The sequence below is a fragment of the Calliopsis andreniformis genome, chromosome 6 (genome assembly GCF_051401765.1).
Source record: "Calliopsis andreniformis isolate RMS-2024a chromosome 6, iyCalAndr_principal, whole genome shotgun sequence".
Taxonomy (NCBI): domain Eukaryota; kingdom Metazoa; phylum Arthropoda; class Insecta; order Hymenoptera; family Andrenidae; genus Calliopsis; species Calliopsis andreniformis.
This window is the reverse complement of record NC_135067.1, coordinates 8,274,454-8,289,371: the sequence shown is the minus strand read 5'-3', so window position 1 is coordinate 8,289,371 and position 14,918 is coordinate 8,274,454. Positions and strand designations below refer to the sequence as shown.

The window sequence follows — 14,918 nt, the reverse complement described above, 5'->3', positions numbered from 1 at the left end:
CGTGTCGTATTATGTTTGCATGTGAGCGACTGATTTACTCCTACACGAAACTCACACAATCTCATCGATACGAAATTTCTTTTACGGAAAGAAGAGACAGTGTGATTGTGATATATTGATTTCATTAAACACTCTACTTTTCAAATGAAATTAAAAGGAAAACGCTAGACTTTGAATCGTGAACTAACCAGTCATTTTATTTTAAATATACTTAACAAGTTTTTATTGAAGAATGTAAATTAATTTTAATGATCATTTCTATTGCTCTCTTTGCACCCTGCACTGACTAATTCTGTATAGAACGCAACGAGAGGAAATCCTCTCACATGTCCTTCTAGTTCCTATCATTCATGACGTACTTTGTACAATAATTACCTAGAGCTACTTTATGTGAATATAATATGGGGAAAAGGAAATAAATGTATGCATACCTTCATCAATTAGACATAATTTTAAAAAATGTATTATTTCCATTCAATTAACAAAATATCTTTCAGTCAATTATCTAACATTATACGTACATTTAAGATTAGCAAAAATTTTGGGAAATATTTAAGCACTTGATAATGTATGAATTTTGAATCACACTATCCTAAATTAAACGATAAATTCTAAATATTCAATCCTAAAGTAATTGAGGGTCTAAATAATCTTGTGAAATTTTTGGACATTAAATGAAATAACAAGAATTACTAATTAATAGCGTGTATATATATTAGTATTACTACCACGAATTTAGCTTGATATTACATAGAATATATTAAACAATAAATCGACTCTTGAATTTGTATTTTTTTCCCATAAAAAAAGTAACACAAAAAATACTTCACGATACACAATGTATGCAAAGAATCGCAAACAAATAATTACCCCAAAATATGTTACGCAATCACTGTGCGTTTATTAATGTCATGTTTAATAAGTACCCAACATGTTTTCGTAATTTCCGCCTCTTTCCTTGAATATGACTTAATACGTGGAAAACGACTTGTAATCATGTGCATCAGCAATTAAAACGAGACTGGTGCACATTAATCTATTACACAGGCGGGATATGTGTACGCCGGATCAATTAAAAAAAAAAAAAAAAGAATTAAGGAGATTAAAAAAAGAGCTATTAGCCTATATCTACACACGCACGCTACGAACAGAGCGTAAAATAGTAATGTACCATTGGCATTTGACCAACGCTACACAAAATCCATATTGTTTCCCTTCCTTCAAGAATTCCTATGCTCCGCGACAAAAACTACACGCAGGGTGTTGAAGAATATTTGATCAGGACTTAGCCACTCAACGACAAATACGAGGAAAAGCAAATAAATAACCTTAGTAAACACGGGTCAACAAACCAATCGCTCTTGATATATTTGACTGTTTATTCTCTAAATAAAACTTTTCATGCGACTCCACGTATCGTGGAACCACTAATACCTCAACAGTTCAACGTATCACGATTCACCATTGATATTGAAATAGATAAGCTTGAGGATGTTCAATGTGCCGAGTATTCATCGCGGTGCTCTCATACAGATCCAAATCCTTTACGGATTCAAAGGTCTCCCCGATCTTTCACAACATTCGACGACCATGTTTGATATGTTCGAAGCCACAAAGTGATGTAACATAAGTCATACTTCGAAAAAATTTGATTTTGCCTTAATTGGAGCCTACACGACAAATTTGTGTATCTATCTAAAAAATATTGAATTAGAGAACCTAGGACATAATGAAACACGAGTCCAAATCTTCGAACGTCAATGCCTAGAAAATAAAACTATGGACTTACTCCGTTTTGTCTTGTGACCTCAGATATTTAACCCTTATCATAGTTGTATAGGTCACTCGAAGTTTAAATACAAATTTCCAGGTACTAGAATTCGATAAACTAAAAAAAGTAGGTAATTATATAAAAAGACTTAGAATATTTGAAGAGTTTGAAAATTTTGTAAGTTTTAAAAGAAAGGATTTAGAAATTTAAAGTAACCCCACTTGGTACGCTAAGAGTTAACTTAAATATGCCGAATATGATGGGACCACAGTATATATACAGGGTGTCTCAGCGAATCAGGAAAGTTTTAAAACTGTGTTGATACTCCAAATGTTAATTATTAAATATTATTTCCATAAAAATATTTACTTTCCAAAACTTCCTGAAGCAGCCTTAGTAACTCAATTGCTACTATTTGTTACAAAAGATATTCATGAACAATTCACAGAGATTAATAAAATTGAAAAATTGTGAATTTTCTGTACATCACTACTGCACATTCTTTATAACGATAGGTATACATTTCCTAGTGATCCATGTATAGTACGCTATGACATAGTGACACCGTACCACTCGAGGGTTAAGTTCGCCTGAATTATTAACAAGTCAAATGCATCCTATAATCTCCCAGAAAGAAAAACTAGGGCTTCTAGATCAAAAGAACAAGTAGCGGGGGAGGTCACGTTATTTGTCCATTCCGCACGAGCGACTTCACTTTTTCGTCTGAAACTGTAAACAAAACTAGTTCACATCGATACCACTCACAAGTTGGTACAATGGACAATCGAGACGTCGTTCCAGGATGAGCACCGAAAAGCTCCATTTCTAACACGAAACAAGAACTATTTCAAAAACCATCAGTCAAACCAACCGAACCAAGACCTCTTTATTTATCCCTCATACTTATTAATCTCGCTACAGGAAAAGTCTCCTCGACGTGCGTGTGCGAAACATCAGGAAACTGTGTTGCGTTCAACACGCTCCGAATGTGAACAACATGAAATAAAACCAGCCTAACGCGAGACATTAATATTAAACGCGAGAAGAATATTTTCACCGAGTGAACCAGCAGGAAGGATTTTCGAAAATCAATCAAAATATGGTTGTTCCACTTCGGTGAACCTGGGTGAAGGTTCTTCGCCGGAAGTGGAGGAAAATTTTCGAGGATCTCGGTTGGTCTCGGTTGCACAGAGCGGCTCTGTGTTCCGCTGGTTCCAGGGGGCAATCGTTATCGGTGGCTGGAGGAAAAAGGGGTAGAAGAAGCGCGTGTACGAGCGTCGTCGATAGTCGGTCGCGCACGGCGGCTCGCTGAGCGAGGGTTTTTACCTGAAAGTCGCAGTGGATAATTTCGGCGTCATCTAACAGTCGAATAGTGGCGCGATGCACCACCGTTACGTCGCTCTTGCTGCCAAACTTCAACATTTCTGCCCTCAAGTCGTCACCCGAATTATCCCCCCGGCCTTCATCGTCTCCAGCTCCACAGCACCACACACTGCCCGTTGATTACACTCGATTTACACGTTATCGTTGGGGGGCGATTTACACGTTATCGCCGACACGCGACCCTCTCGCGATTTTTCGGTAAGCTGGACGCAACGCACTACGGCACAGCACAGGGGACATGAATACATCACCGAAACTCGCCAGAACGCTAAACTCTCTGTCAACCGGTCCCATCCACTGGCTCGCCGTTGCGACGATGCCACATCGCAGACGCAACTTGCCAAACGCGACGTTGCTGCTCGAGAACGCCGCGATTGCGTAATACGATTGGTCTGTGGTTTGAATCGTGGCGGGAATTTTGAAGGATGAGATACGATTCTTGTTGGAAGATGTTGAGAGGCTTGGGCACATCATATTTGAAAGAAACAGTAATGAACAGTGATAGGGCCATCGAGAAAAAGAGTCTTTGGAACCTGATCTTTCTATGTTAGTAATTACGTAAAAATGCTTATTTACTTCTTCGTTTATGAATAAGTCACTGGGATATATATTGTAATATTTTGAAACACACTATTTTTTTAAATTTTACATTGAAGATACTTATAAGGAAAGGGGTGGATGATGAAACTTTAAGTCCTGGGTCTAGAAAGACCCATCGACGATTTTGCAAGTTTTAAGGTAAGTGATTCCAATTTCGCTATGCTAGTGTTTAAAATGTTATATAATATTTCTGAATACATATGTATAAAATTACTGAATGTTTCATAAAATTTAGAGTCTTATCCGACACCTGCAATAAGTTATTATCCACAGAAGGGATTTTTAATTATAATAGAAAATAAAATAGTAAAAAGCCACAACTGACGAAAGTGCCATACCCTGAGCACGCAATTTCACAATATCATAGTGGAAAGGGTTGTCAATTTGGTCTAAGAGAAATTTGCATACCTCAACCTCATAATCCCATGAGCGACACAGAAATGGGAATGGGTCTATAGAATCCTAAATACTTAGGACAAGAAAATACACTGAATAGTGTGTTTACTCTTACATTTGTTTTCAATCAATCAATATCAACTTATGAGACTTTCGTATCTCATATGCAACTGCCTTATCGATGTAAAAATTTAGACCTGACTTCAGCGACCTCTGTTTATGAATATCGGTTGATGGTTACTCTACTTCACGACTCGTTTCTCTTTTCAAAACGAAATTTACACATCAGAATCACGACGAATTGAACTAAAGCTTGATATAGAGGGTTTGTTATGCTATTAAGTAGTTCCCAGCGTTGTTTCAACATATAGTAAAATTTAAAAAAAAAAAAAAGAAAAAATGAAAAAAAAAACAAAGTTCCATCTTCATCCTTCTACTTCGTGTATTAAATATGCTCAACTTGCCTTTCAATAATTTAGAAAAATATCCATCCCCTCTTTGATGTTATCGTGGGAGAAACTACCCCATAAAAATAAATCCAACGATGTTTTCTGAAGCAGGCTCAAAACGTCCAATGAATTTGATAAAATATAGTTTTCCATATACATATAAATACCTAGTATTCCTGAAATCAAAATCAAAACTTTATGCAATATTCCATTCAATATATTGTTCGATAAATTCCGAGAATCAAGTCTCGTTTCTTCTATACTTTTTCCAATCAATCTCTTTTTTATATAAAATCCATACTATAAATCCATAACATTGATGTATAGATTGTATATGCTTCAAACACCACTATATATTTTGTATTCGTTTCAATCTTAATTACTTTTATAGTAATTTTCTTACAAATACGTGCTGTAACAGAAACTTATTTATTTGATTAATATTTCCTGTAAAAAAAAAAGATAAGAAACAATATTATCTGAAATGAAAATATTAGTACAGGGTAAAAATCATATCACATTTCACGTATCAGCATTAATTTCTTGGAATGAAATACCTGCTAATGAAATTCAATTCTTGTTTAAACAAAAAATGAAGTTCATCTTCATACCAAGATAAAAACTGAAAGTTACATAATTATTAAATTTCTTTAATTAAATATTTGAATTAAATTAAATTTCTTCAATTAATTTCATGATCTGTTATTTACTTTATTACTTCATTATTATCATGTCCCTTTGTTAATGATTGGAAACAATTAAATCAAAGCACTTGCTTTTTGCAATTTAACGAACTAACTTATCTTTTCAAGATAGCAACAAGTACATCGATATCAATTTTAATAAAAAATTCGCCATCAATATAAAGTATCGAAGTACTTCAATCAATAAAATCATTATATCTTAAACCGCGAATGAACTCTAATTAATGAAAACAAATTATAAAGCTATACAAAAAGTACTCACTACTTTATAATTTCAATTTCTTAGATTTAAAAAAAATAATTACTGAAAGTTACTTGGCAACAATTTTAACAATAAATGCCACTAGATATTAATTCAAAAAAAAAACTTTACATCTTATCGCGACCTTTTTCTCGTAACACTAATTCAAACCGTAATAATTATTCGCAACACTAATTCAGATCACGATTTGCTCAGCATCATTGGCTTGAACGTCGTACAAATGCACGACTAGCTACATCATACTATAACACTACTATTACTACAAAACTACAACGAGCATAGTGACAAAGTAGTAACAAGAATGACTCCCCATCCGAAGATGACGAGCCATTAGTAGTTTCCCACTCTTGCAGGGACTCTTCGGCTTCTTTCTTCGGGCGGCCCACCCAGCTGAAACTTAAACCTAAGTACTCAAGATTCCCCGATACAATAAGAACAAACTAAAGTCCACAAGTTCGGGTATCGCACTAGACCACGGCCAGAGATTACGTAAGAGTGCATGACTCCCAGGGAATTTCTGTTCGTGTTCGAATGCAGAATCTCAAGTACAACCTTCGAACCTATCCTTCCGAACGCGAGTCAGCGACCCCAGTGCAATGTCGCTGGATTTGAAGAGCCGAAAGCGAAGTCTGAAGTGATGGCATGCTCCATCACGCCAGCTTCGCCTCGACTCTACAAATGGATTAACCCCAGAGATAGGTCACCACGCGAGAACGCGCCTACCCGATCAGAGACTGTGATGACCTGTCCTGGCCCTACCTACTTACGTCTAACATTCATGCCAGAAAGTATGCTACCTGCCTGCCTAACGCTATATTTTAAAATATGGCAAGAAACAGTCACACCAACACGCTCCACGGTTCTCACACATGACACTCGAGTGCAAGGGCCTACACTAGAGAGAACGTCCCGGGACGCCTCCGTCACCCGAGCTTGGCACACAACAAGCACACTTTAAAGTACGTACCATTTTCCTGAAATCGACTGGCAAAGACTAGCGACCATTGCGTAGGAGTATGAACTTATTGTTAAATGAACTGCAGAAGATGGTTTTTGTGATTTTGTTATTAATGATTGAGAATACACATTTTGTGTGTATTATTTTTTTATGCTTGTACATATTCCATAAGTAATTTACTGTATCATCATGAATAGCAAGAGAATATGTACATTGGGATGCTACTTTGATGAGGAACCGACGTAATCCCACTACCTAATCACACACACGCAAGTGGAAATTACGTCGAGCACGATATACTAATACAGTGCCAGTCGCTGAGTAGTGTTATTAAAATCTTATGACTAGGTCATCGTGCCCCATCGCCTTTACTCGTCCAAGTAGCACCTGGGCACGTGAATGAGTCAAAGGCAATCGGTACGGAATTGGTACCTGAAAATCCTGAGCTAGAAAGAATTATTAATGCATATAAAACTCTAGCGGACTACTTTCATCTTTGTTTTTGGCAAAAAGATGGCTTTGATCTTTATTTTGAGCATAAATTGATGTTAATCTGTACTGAATTTTATAAAACAAATCTCTACTCTATATTGCAAACAAAAATTTTATTTTAGAAATTTCAAAACTTTAAGTCTCGATTGATCTCGTCGTCAAAGTAAAGTTTCTAAAAGAAGAAAAAGAAAGGAATTGCTATTCATGCTAATTACTTGACAACGAAATCTAATCGTCGCGAAATGCCTTCTTGTACGTGAAATGAAACATGTACCTGCGTATTTTTTTCAAAGTATTAAGCTTTAATAAAAACTTTCATGAACTTTATTAAACTTTAAAATAATTTAATGATAAATAATAATTTAATAATAATTTAAACTTTTAAACTTTATTTAAAAAATAAAGTTCAATTCAGAAAAGATTCTACTTGCAAAAATAAGGCGAAAATTAAGAATGACGAAATTGCGTTTATGGCTCTATTTCACAATTATTAATTGTAAAAAATACACCTAAAATGCGGAAGACTTATGTCTGACTGGTGACTTATTTTACTGTCAGCGTGCATCAGGTAGGTCAGACGCGATATCAGTAAACTGAGTCAGACTTTATCCTCAAGTCAGACACATTTCACGAGTATTTTAGGTGTTCTATCAATAACTTGGAAACAAAGTCTCAACTGCAATTTCGATATTTTTGAGTTTCCTCTTACTTTGGCATACAGCTTAAAGAATCACTTCTTAAATCTTTCGACACCTGTTGTCAAATCCACTATATTCTCTTCATTTTACAGTTTACACTAAAATATGATCAGAACAGATCCAACTTTATTATATCAAAATTATATTCTTACTGCATCCATATTTTATGTGATTTTATGACTGTACTGATGTACACGTATTCTCAATTAAACAGAATATTCATTTTATTGAAAACGCGAAGTACAAGAAGACCCTAGCCTAAACTGAGAAATGTACAAAGAAATGTTACTACTCACAAGTAAATGATACAGAGTATCTATACCCGAGTTCACTATGCTCGCAATAAGAAAATACAACCAGTCACCCGTGCCGTTTCGGACCTTTGCGTCCTACGACATGATTGAATGACTGGAGGAACCAAAAACATGCGTTACCTTAACACCCACGGGATGAAGACTGCTCGACGAATTACCCAGGGGGTGTCTGCTGGGCCTGAAATCAAAGAAACAAAAAATAATTAGAAAAACAGTCTTGAAATTTCGAAATTACCAAATATTGAAGTATTCACAGAATTCCAATTCTCGAATACTGAATAATAAAAATATACAAATACTTAAGCTTCAAGTGTTAAATATTAGACTTTTTATTAGTACTAGAATTTCTAAATATTAAAATTTTTTAATTCTAATCTCCAAACTCTAGATTCTGATTCCCAAATTTTATTTTTAATTTCAATAAAATAAAAAAATACTTACATTATTCTTCACGTTCCGGCGCCTGAACTCGCCAACTCTCGAACTCTCGAACCCTCGAACTCTCCAACTCTTTGTCATAATTCGAAAATAACGATCTTTGGATTGACCCATTTTAATAAGGAAAAAAAAACAAAAATAAAAAACTACTACTGACCAAAAATTATGAACTAACGAATAACACTGATTCTACTCTCGCGAAATTTGGTAATTAATTTATATCCCCAAGACGTTAACTCTAGTACCCCATGTTCCTACAATGTCAAATGACGTGACCCAATTTGTGTTGAAAATAAAAATATAAACTACGCAACAAACACTGACTCTACAACCGCATTGCTCGCGGTCACAAATTTGCTGAAAAAAAGAAAATACTAACTTTTAATTTTCTATCTTCTACTGAAATATTTATCTAGAAATATTCTTATTTTTTAAAATAATGTTCCTTATTTTTTATTTCGTATTGCAAAGTAAAACATTTCAATAATATTTAATAATCGAATATAATTTATTCAAGTTCTCAAGTATTATATCAAATGTTTTTATTGTTGAAGATATAAGTACATTGAAAAATCTATCGAATTTTATAGAATTTATGTAATTAACAATTTTTCTACAAATTTTCAATACACGTAAAAATTAACAGCTTGTTAAAAAAACCGTTAAAAATTACAATTTCAACGACTTTATAAAAACAGACTAGTGAAAAAAGTTAAATTTAAATAACTTTCAATGAGAATGATATTAAAACAGGTGTAATCACGAAAGAAATACGAAAAAATCCAAGTATGTACTTCTAAATCTGATTCTTTGTTAAAATCTAGTAGCCGCCATTTTGTGTAACTAAATAGAGGTTAATAGTAAACCAATGACAATATTAAAAGTACGTTTAAATTTATTCACGCTGTCTTATCTTAGCACAAAATAATTGCAAAGACATATTAATATGTATGATCAACAACAATTTAGTGAAAATAAGATAAAAATGTATATGCATAAATCTCACCATGTTTTTGCTATTAACAATCCAAACTATTCCAATTCTCTGTGAAAAGTCATTTGAAATGAACGTTAACTGTCATGGCGTCCGCTTCGCTTCGGCGCCAATTTCTGTCGCTTCGATTCTAGTCGAAGATCTGCAACAGAAAAGGAATTCAAATTTAAAATAGCTATATCTATTTAAATAAATACAAATATATAGGAATAACTTACAACAGAGCTCGAGACATATTAAAAACTATAATTCAATGTACAAGTTACTAATTAACACTAAATGGAGAACAATGGAGACGCGTAGAAGTCGGTTAAGCTAAACTTATAATTAGACAATTATAGATGTTAAATGGCAATAGAAATAGAAAGCAAACGAAAATACTAACGATTATTGAAAGGGATTACACGGTGACAAATAATGTTCACTTAATATTCTTCGCTTAAAACTCGCTATTTTTGAAGCGTCTGAACCCTCTGACTGCCACCAAACGAATGAACCTTGCGTCTCCGATTGGTTACAGAAGAGGCTGCGGGGAAAGGGGGGCGCTAGCGATCATGCATAGAATAGTGCTCTTTAGTAAGGATATTTCCTATATAAATTGATAATTCCTTTTTTGCTATTTTCATTAAATTTTATATTAGAATATTTTGATGTATAATTTTGTATAATGTAATATAATTTCTATGTAAAATACTGTGGGAAAAGAATTGAAATTGAAGTAATTAGTAAAGTTATAGCATCGATATCTTAATGGATTAAAATTTTATAAACATTTAGAATTTATTTTTGTTAATAAAAAGACAAAAATTGACTTTTTCTCGTTAGAAAACCCGAACTTTTCTTACTTTTTAAAATGATACAAAAATTGTACATTACGTTTGGGAGACACGTTTAAAATTAATTGGATAAATATTTTTGGAAATCTGGATGCTGCCTGTCAAGATCTTATACGTAGTTTTTTGATAAAGTTAGAAATCATATATAAGTACTTTACCGATGAAATCAATTACTTTCGATTTGAAAAAAACAAGAAGAACGCGTTTTGAAAAGTGCTAACATTAGATAAAAATACAATTAAAAGAAAGAAGGTTCGAGATGAAACCAATGGAATCACATTTTGGAAAGTTCCACAGATTAATATAGTAGCATTTAATAATTACTGTTATAGTTATTTAGACTTATTGAAAGGAAATAATACACGCTGAGCTACTTAAAAATTGTAAGAAAATGACATTTTGAAAATTACATTCACAAGAAAGTTAATAGAAAAAAACAAGTTCATTTTGACACTTAAAAAGTAATTGAACTTTTAATATATATTATAATAAAATACTTAATAATTAGTAACAATTTCTAAATAAGAATTCTGGAATCAATTTTTGTATATCAAAAATCTGTGAAATCAATCAGTGTGAACATTATACATCGTACAATTTTAACACGCATCTTTTGAGACAGGTTAGGTAAAAACGAAAGCCCAAAAACGCGCAAAGATTTTAGGCCTAGTCGACTTATTTATTCAAGGAAAATAGATAATATTCCTTTGACGTGGTCTGTATTTTACCTATATATGTTCCTTTAGTTGAAAACTGTATAGCGTGCAATGTAATATACTTATAGTCAAAATCGAATTTTTTTAATTACCTGCTACTTTCCATTTATGCAGCGCGCAGTCACATCGCTTCCGTGTTCAAACTATCAGTAAGAATCAAACTTTTGTACAGATGGCACGCGTATCGATGCCCGACGACTGAGGCGACGCAAGACTTATTTTGGTTCTGAAATTAATCCACAACTGTGGCAAAGTGAAGGTGTACGGCTGTGCTTTTTCGCAGCATTTGCTCGGGACTAAATTTTTAAGTACTTGTTTATCAAAAATCAAGAACTGAAAGAATGACCCGTAAGATCTGTTCCCATATTTTCTTCTCGCAATGTGTGGTTATATTGTGACAGAGATAGCTTAGATCACCTATATTTTCACGTTTGCCATTTGTCTGTCGAGTAACTTTAAAATTGAAATTATAACAGTTACAAACTTTTCTTAAGAATCACAATGTTTTAAAGTGTTTATACAATTCTTATGATAGAAAGGCCTACAGATAAAAATGGAAAATTTACATTTTAATTGTAACTAACAATGTTTTAGTATTCGTGTTTCATCCGTAAGTGATTATTTATTCTTTATATTTTGTTTTCCACTTATGTGCCTACCATTCTTGTGTTTATGATGTTATCTTGTATTTTACTTCTTTTTCTTACTCTTTTTCTGTTAGACACTGTGACTTGTGTTACAGTTTTATCACAATGTTTGCATTGAAGTGTAAAATGTGGCAGTTCTAGAAAATTCTCAGTGAAACTTTGTGAATTGTGTGTTTTATCGTGTTACTATTTCTTTGAATAAACTTGTCATCAGATTTTTTGTAACAAAAATTATAATAATTGAAAATATGTTTGTGTATATTATTGTAATAAAAAAATTATGCAGATAACATATTTTTTCAAATTTAAATAGACCTAAAAATAGTTTCATTCGTCTTATCATTTTGTAGTTGCAGACACAATTTGTCGCAGCATATATTGTTTTTTGTGAATTGGAACTATTGTTTTTCTTGATTCAGGTGGAAATCAGCGCGAATTAGCACGAGCCAAAAATATGAAAAAGACTGTAAAGAAGTCAGCCGCAGAACAGGACAGTAACAAAGGTCTTTCATTGGAACAACGCAAAGCACGGTAGTAATGGAACCAATAAGTTTATCTAAATAAATATGTGTATGTGATCATTTCCAAAGTGTTATTCAGTTCTTGATTCCTATTCAAGAGTATAATAGCAATGTTAATAATTTATGTATGCATTATTGTACAAATTGATGAAATTGGTGCCTTTGTTGACATATATAAATTAAAGTATTGTGAATTATCATTCTTATGTTATGATGTTTTAATTGTTTGAAAGCCTGTATAATTCTTTGTTTTCTCTTAAGAAGATCTACATTGTCATTTATATATCTATAATACAAAGCTAATAAGATTACCAATGTTCATATAAGTATAATGCGAAAGTTGTCTTTTAATTATATCAAGAATTATCTCAGTGCGCTTGTACTCAATAAATGTTTAAGTTTATTTTTCCTGAAAAGTACAGGTTGTATGAAAAAGTTTGATTTTATATCTTTAATTTATATTCATATGAGAAATTGTATTCTTTTCAGTTGTATTATTTAGTTGTGTTTCAATATACATATTTATTCTTCCATTATCGTTTATGCATTTATCCAAGTATGAATATATTATCTCATATAAATTATCTTGTAATTTTAGAGATGCAGAACGAATGAGAGAAAAGCAACTTAAGAAACAGCAAGATCAAGATAAAACTAAACAAAGTGCAAGATAATCCCTACTTTGACAAGAGAAATAAATTTTTTGGCTGAACTGAGTATAAAACTCCAACTATGTTAATAAAATTCCTGACTATAAGGCACCAAAGTTATGCTTAATGTGAGTGCATAATGGATTCATAGTGTTTTTAATCATAGAAAAATCTTCAGACTGTATACCAGAGTATGATATACTACAATTTAGTCAAATTAATCATGTTATTTATATGTTACATATAAAACCAGTAATAGTCAATGATACAAAACTATTGTTACCTATACCTTAATGGTCAAAGAAAATGCGCATTTGACTGGTTCATCTAGATATAAGGAACTTAATTAAATATGAGGGTATTTGTAGTGCTAATTTTCGAATTTGTAAATTTATATTTTCAGTTATTTAATATTCCATGTAAGTATTTTTAACTAAGATATACAAGGAAGGTATGTACTTTTATCCTTCTGTTCGGCTCAGAATAAATTATTCAATTTTAAAATGGACATTCTCAGTTTTTCCGTTTCATACTATTGTATTTTTCACAATATCTATAATTTGAAAGAATGACAGAATGTGATGAGCTTTCAAAATTACCATGAGAAATACATAGTTTCGTTTTGTAGCGATTAACAATATGTACTAGTTACTTGAAAAGAGTAGAAATATTTATAATAGATATTATGGAGGAGTAATACATACTGTTTAGTATGTGTACCATGGAATGCTAGCACTAATAATGAGTAAAAAGAATGTGATAATTGACTGCTTTAATTTTTACGCTTTTGTAATAAACTATTTAGTGATAAACTACTATTAATATTTCTTGTTGGAGTTACACATGTTATAGGTACCAAAAATTGTATATCTCATATATTTCTTTAAACAAAGATTTGTTTTATAATTACTTCCCATATTTTATTGCACTTTCCCAGAAAGAGTACATTTTTATCATATTATTTATGAATTGAAAATTTTGTTACAAATTACAGATATCTAGAATATCAACATCAAGACAATAAAAAACGTATGATTGTATAGTACTGTACGTGTCACTTGGAAGACCAAATCTTATTGCTAACATGGGAAAGAAAACGTAATACGCAGTGTCTTATGACAAACATATTGCCTAGCCTCTAAAGACCAAAACCCATATAGTCTTTTTGTCGTTAAAAACAATTCAACTTATTTCTAAGACGACAAAATATCCTTATCAAATATATTTTTGTTTTTTCACAATAAGTCCTGTCTTATTAGTCCAATGCATCTGGAAGAGATTTCACTGTGTTACTTACAAATCTTTGACTTTCGAATAAGTAAGGAACATTGTACATTGTTCATTCATTTTAAAATATTGCACATAATACATTTGTATTAAGTAAGACGGAGAAAGTTTTGAATAAGTCTCATTAACAAGTAGTTAACATTACAATATTTCTGTCTAATCAAAATTGGTGTCACTTGTTTCATATTTATTTGATGTTATTTTGTACAACTGTTGCGAAGAAAATTTAATTCATTTGCACGTAATAAATATTCATGACGAATTTTGCAAGAAAAAAGAAATCGATTTAAAAATTGACTAATGCTATGAGACTAAAAAGTGTAGAAATCTTCAGCTTTTTAAAACTTTACAATCAGATTTGAAAGTATAAGTTCTCATGATTTTTAATTTTCTTTGCACGAAGTAACATGTAATTTTTTTGCAAATCGTGCGAAAGATTTTCTAAAAAAAGGTGAAAATTAAATAGGAACGTGATAAATGTGTTTTACATAAATAAACATATGTAAACGAAAATTTAGTATTAAAACGATTGTTACGACACCGCCACTAGAATAAATATTTGAAATTATTACTGGATGAATGCTTAAAATTTGTAAACAAATGGAAATCACTTTATAGCAAATGGCACTCTAATATGAACCGTTGGATCTACTTATCCTGGAACCAGGAAATTAATCGAATTCCACACAATGGAATTTTTAATTGTTTAAATATTTAAATATTTCAAATTTAATGTAAAAATACGCAATAATGATATATCAGACGGATTTTTTCAATTGGTTCTACCACCTTTCTATCATTT

General features: G+C 32.2%; 2 protein-coding genes across 3 annotated transcripts in view; one reads left to right on the top strand and one right to left on the bottom strand.

Annotated features, from left to right (window-relative positions):
* Frmd5 (FERM domain containing) overlaps positions 1-3,422 on the bottom strand; it is a 34,375-nt gene extending 30,953 nt beyond the window's left edge. For both annotated transcript variants that reach the window (XM_076380466.1, XM_076380467.1), the window contains exon 1: positions 3,098-3,422. In XM_076380466.1, coding sequence (XP_076236581.1) covers positions 3,098-3,193 — 96 coding nt within the window. In that variant the 5' untranslated portion in view covers positions 3,194-3,422. The remainder of the gene's footprint in view (positions 1-3,097) is intronic.
* Positions 3,423-11,198: 7,776 nt separating this feature from the next.
* LOC143180646 (putative SERF-like protein) lies at positions 11,199-13,738 on the top strand. Its single transcript, XM_076380525.1, has 3 exons — positions 11,199-11,359; positions 12,078-12,189; positions 12,778-13,738. The coding sequence occupies exons 1-3, from the start codon at positions 11,353-11,355 to the stop codon at positions 12,851-12,853; spliced, it is 195 nt and encodes a 64-aa protein (XP_076236640.1). The 5' UTR covers positions 11,199-11,352; the 3' UTR covers positions 12,854-13,738.
* The last annotated feature ends 1,180 nt before the right edge of the window (positions 13,739-14,918 follow it).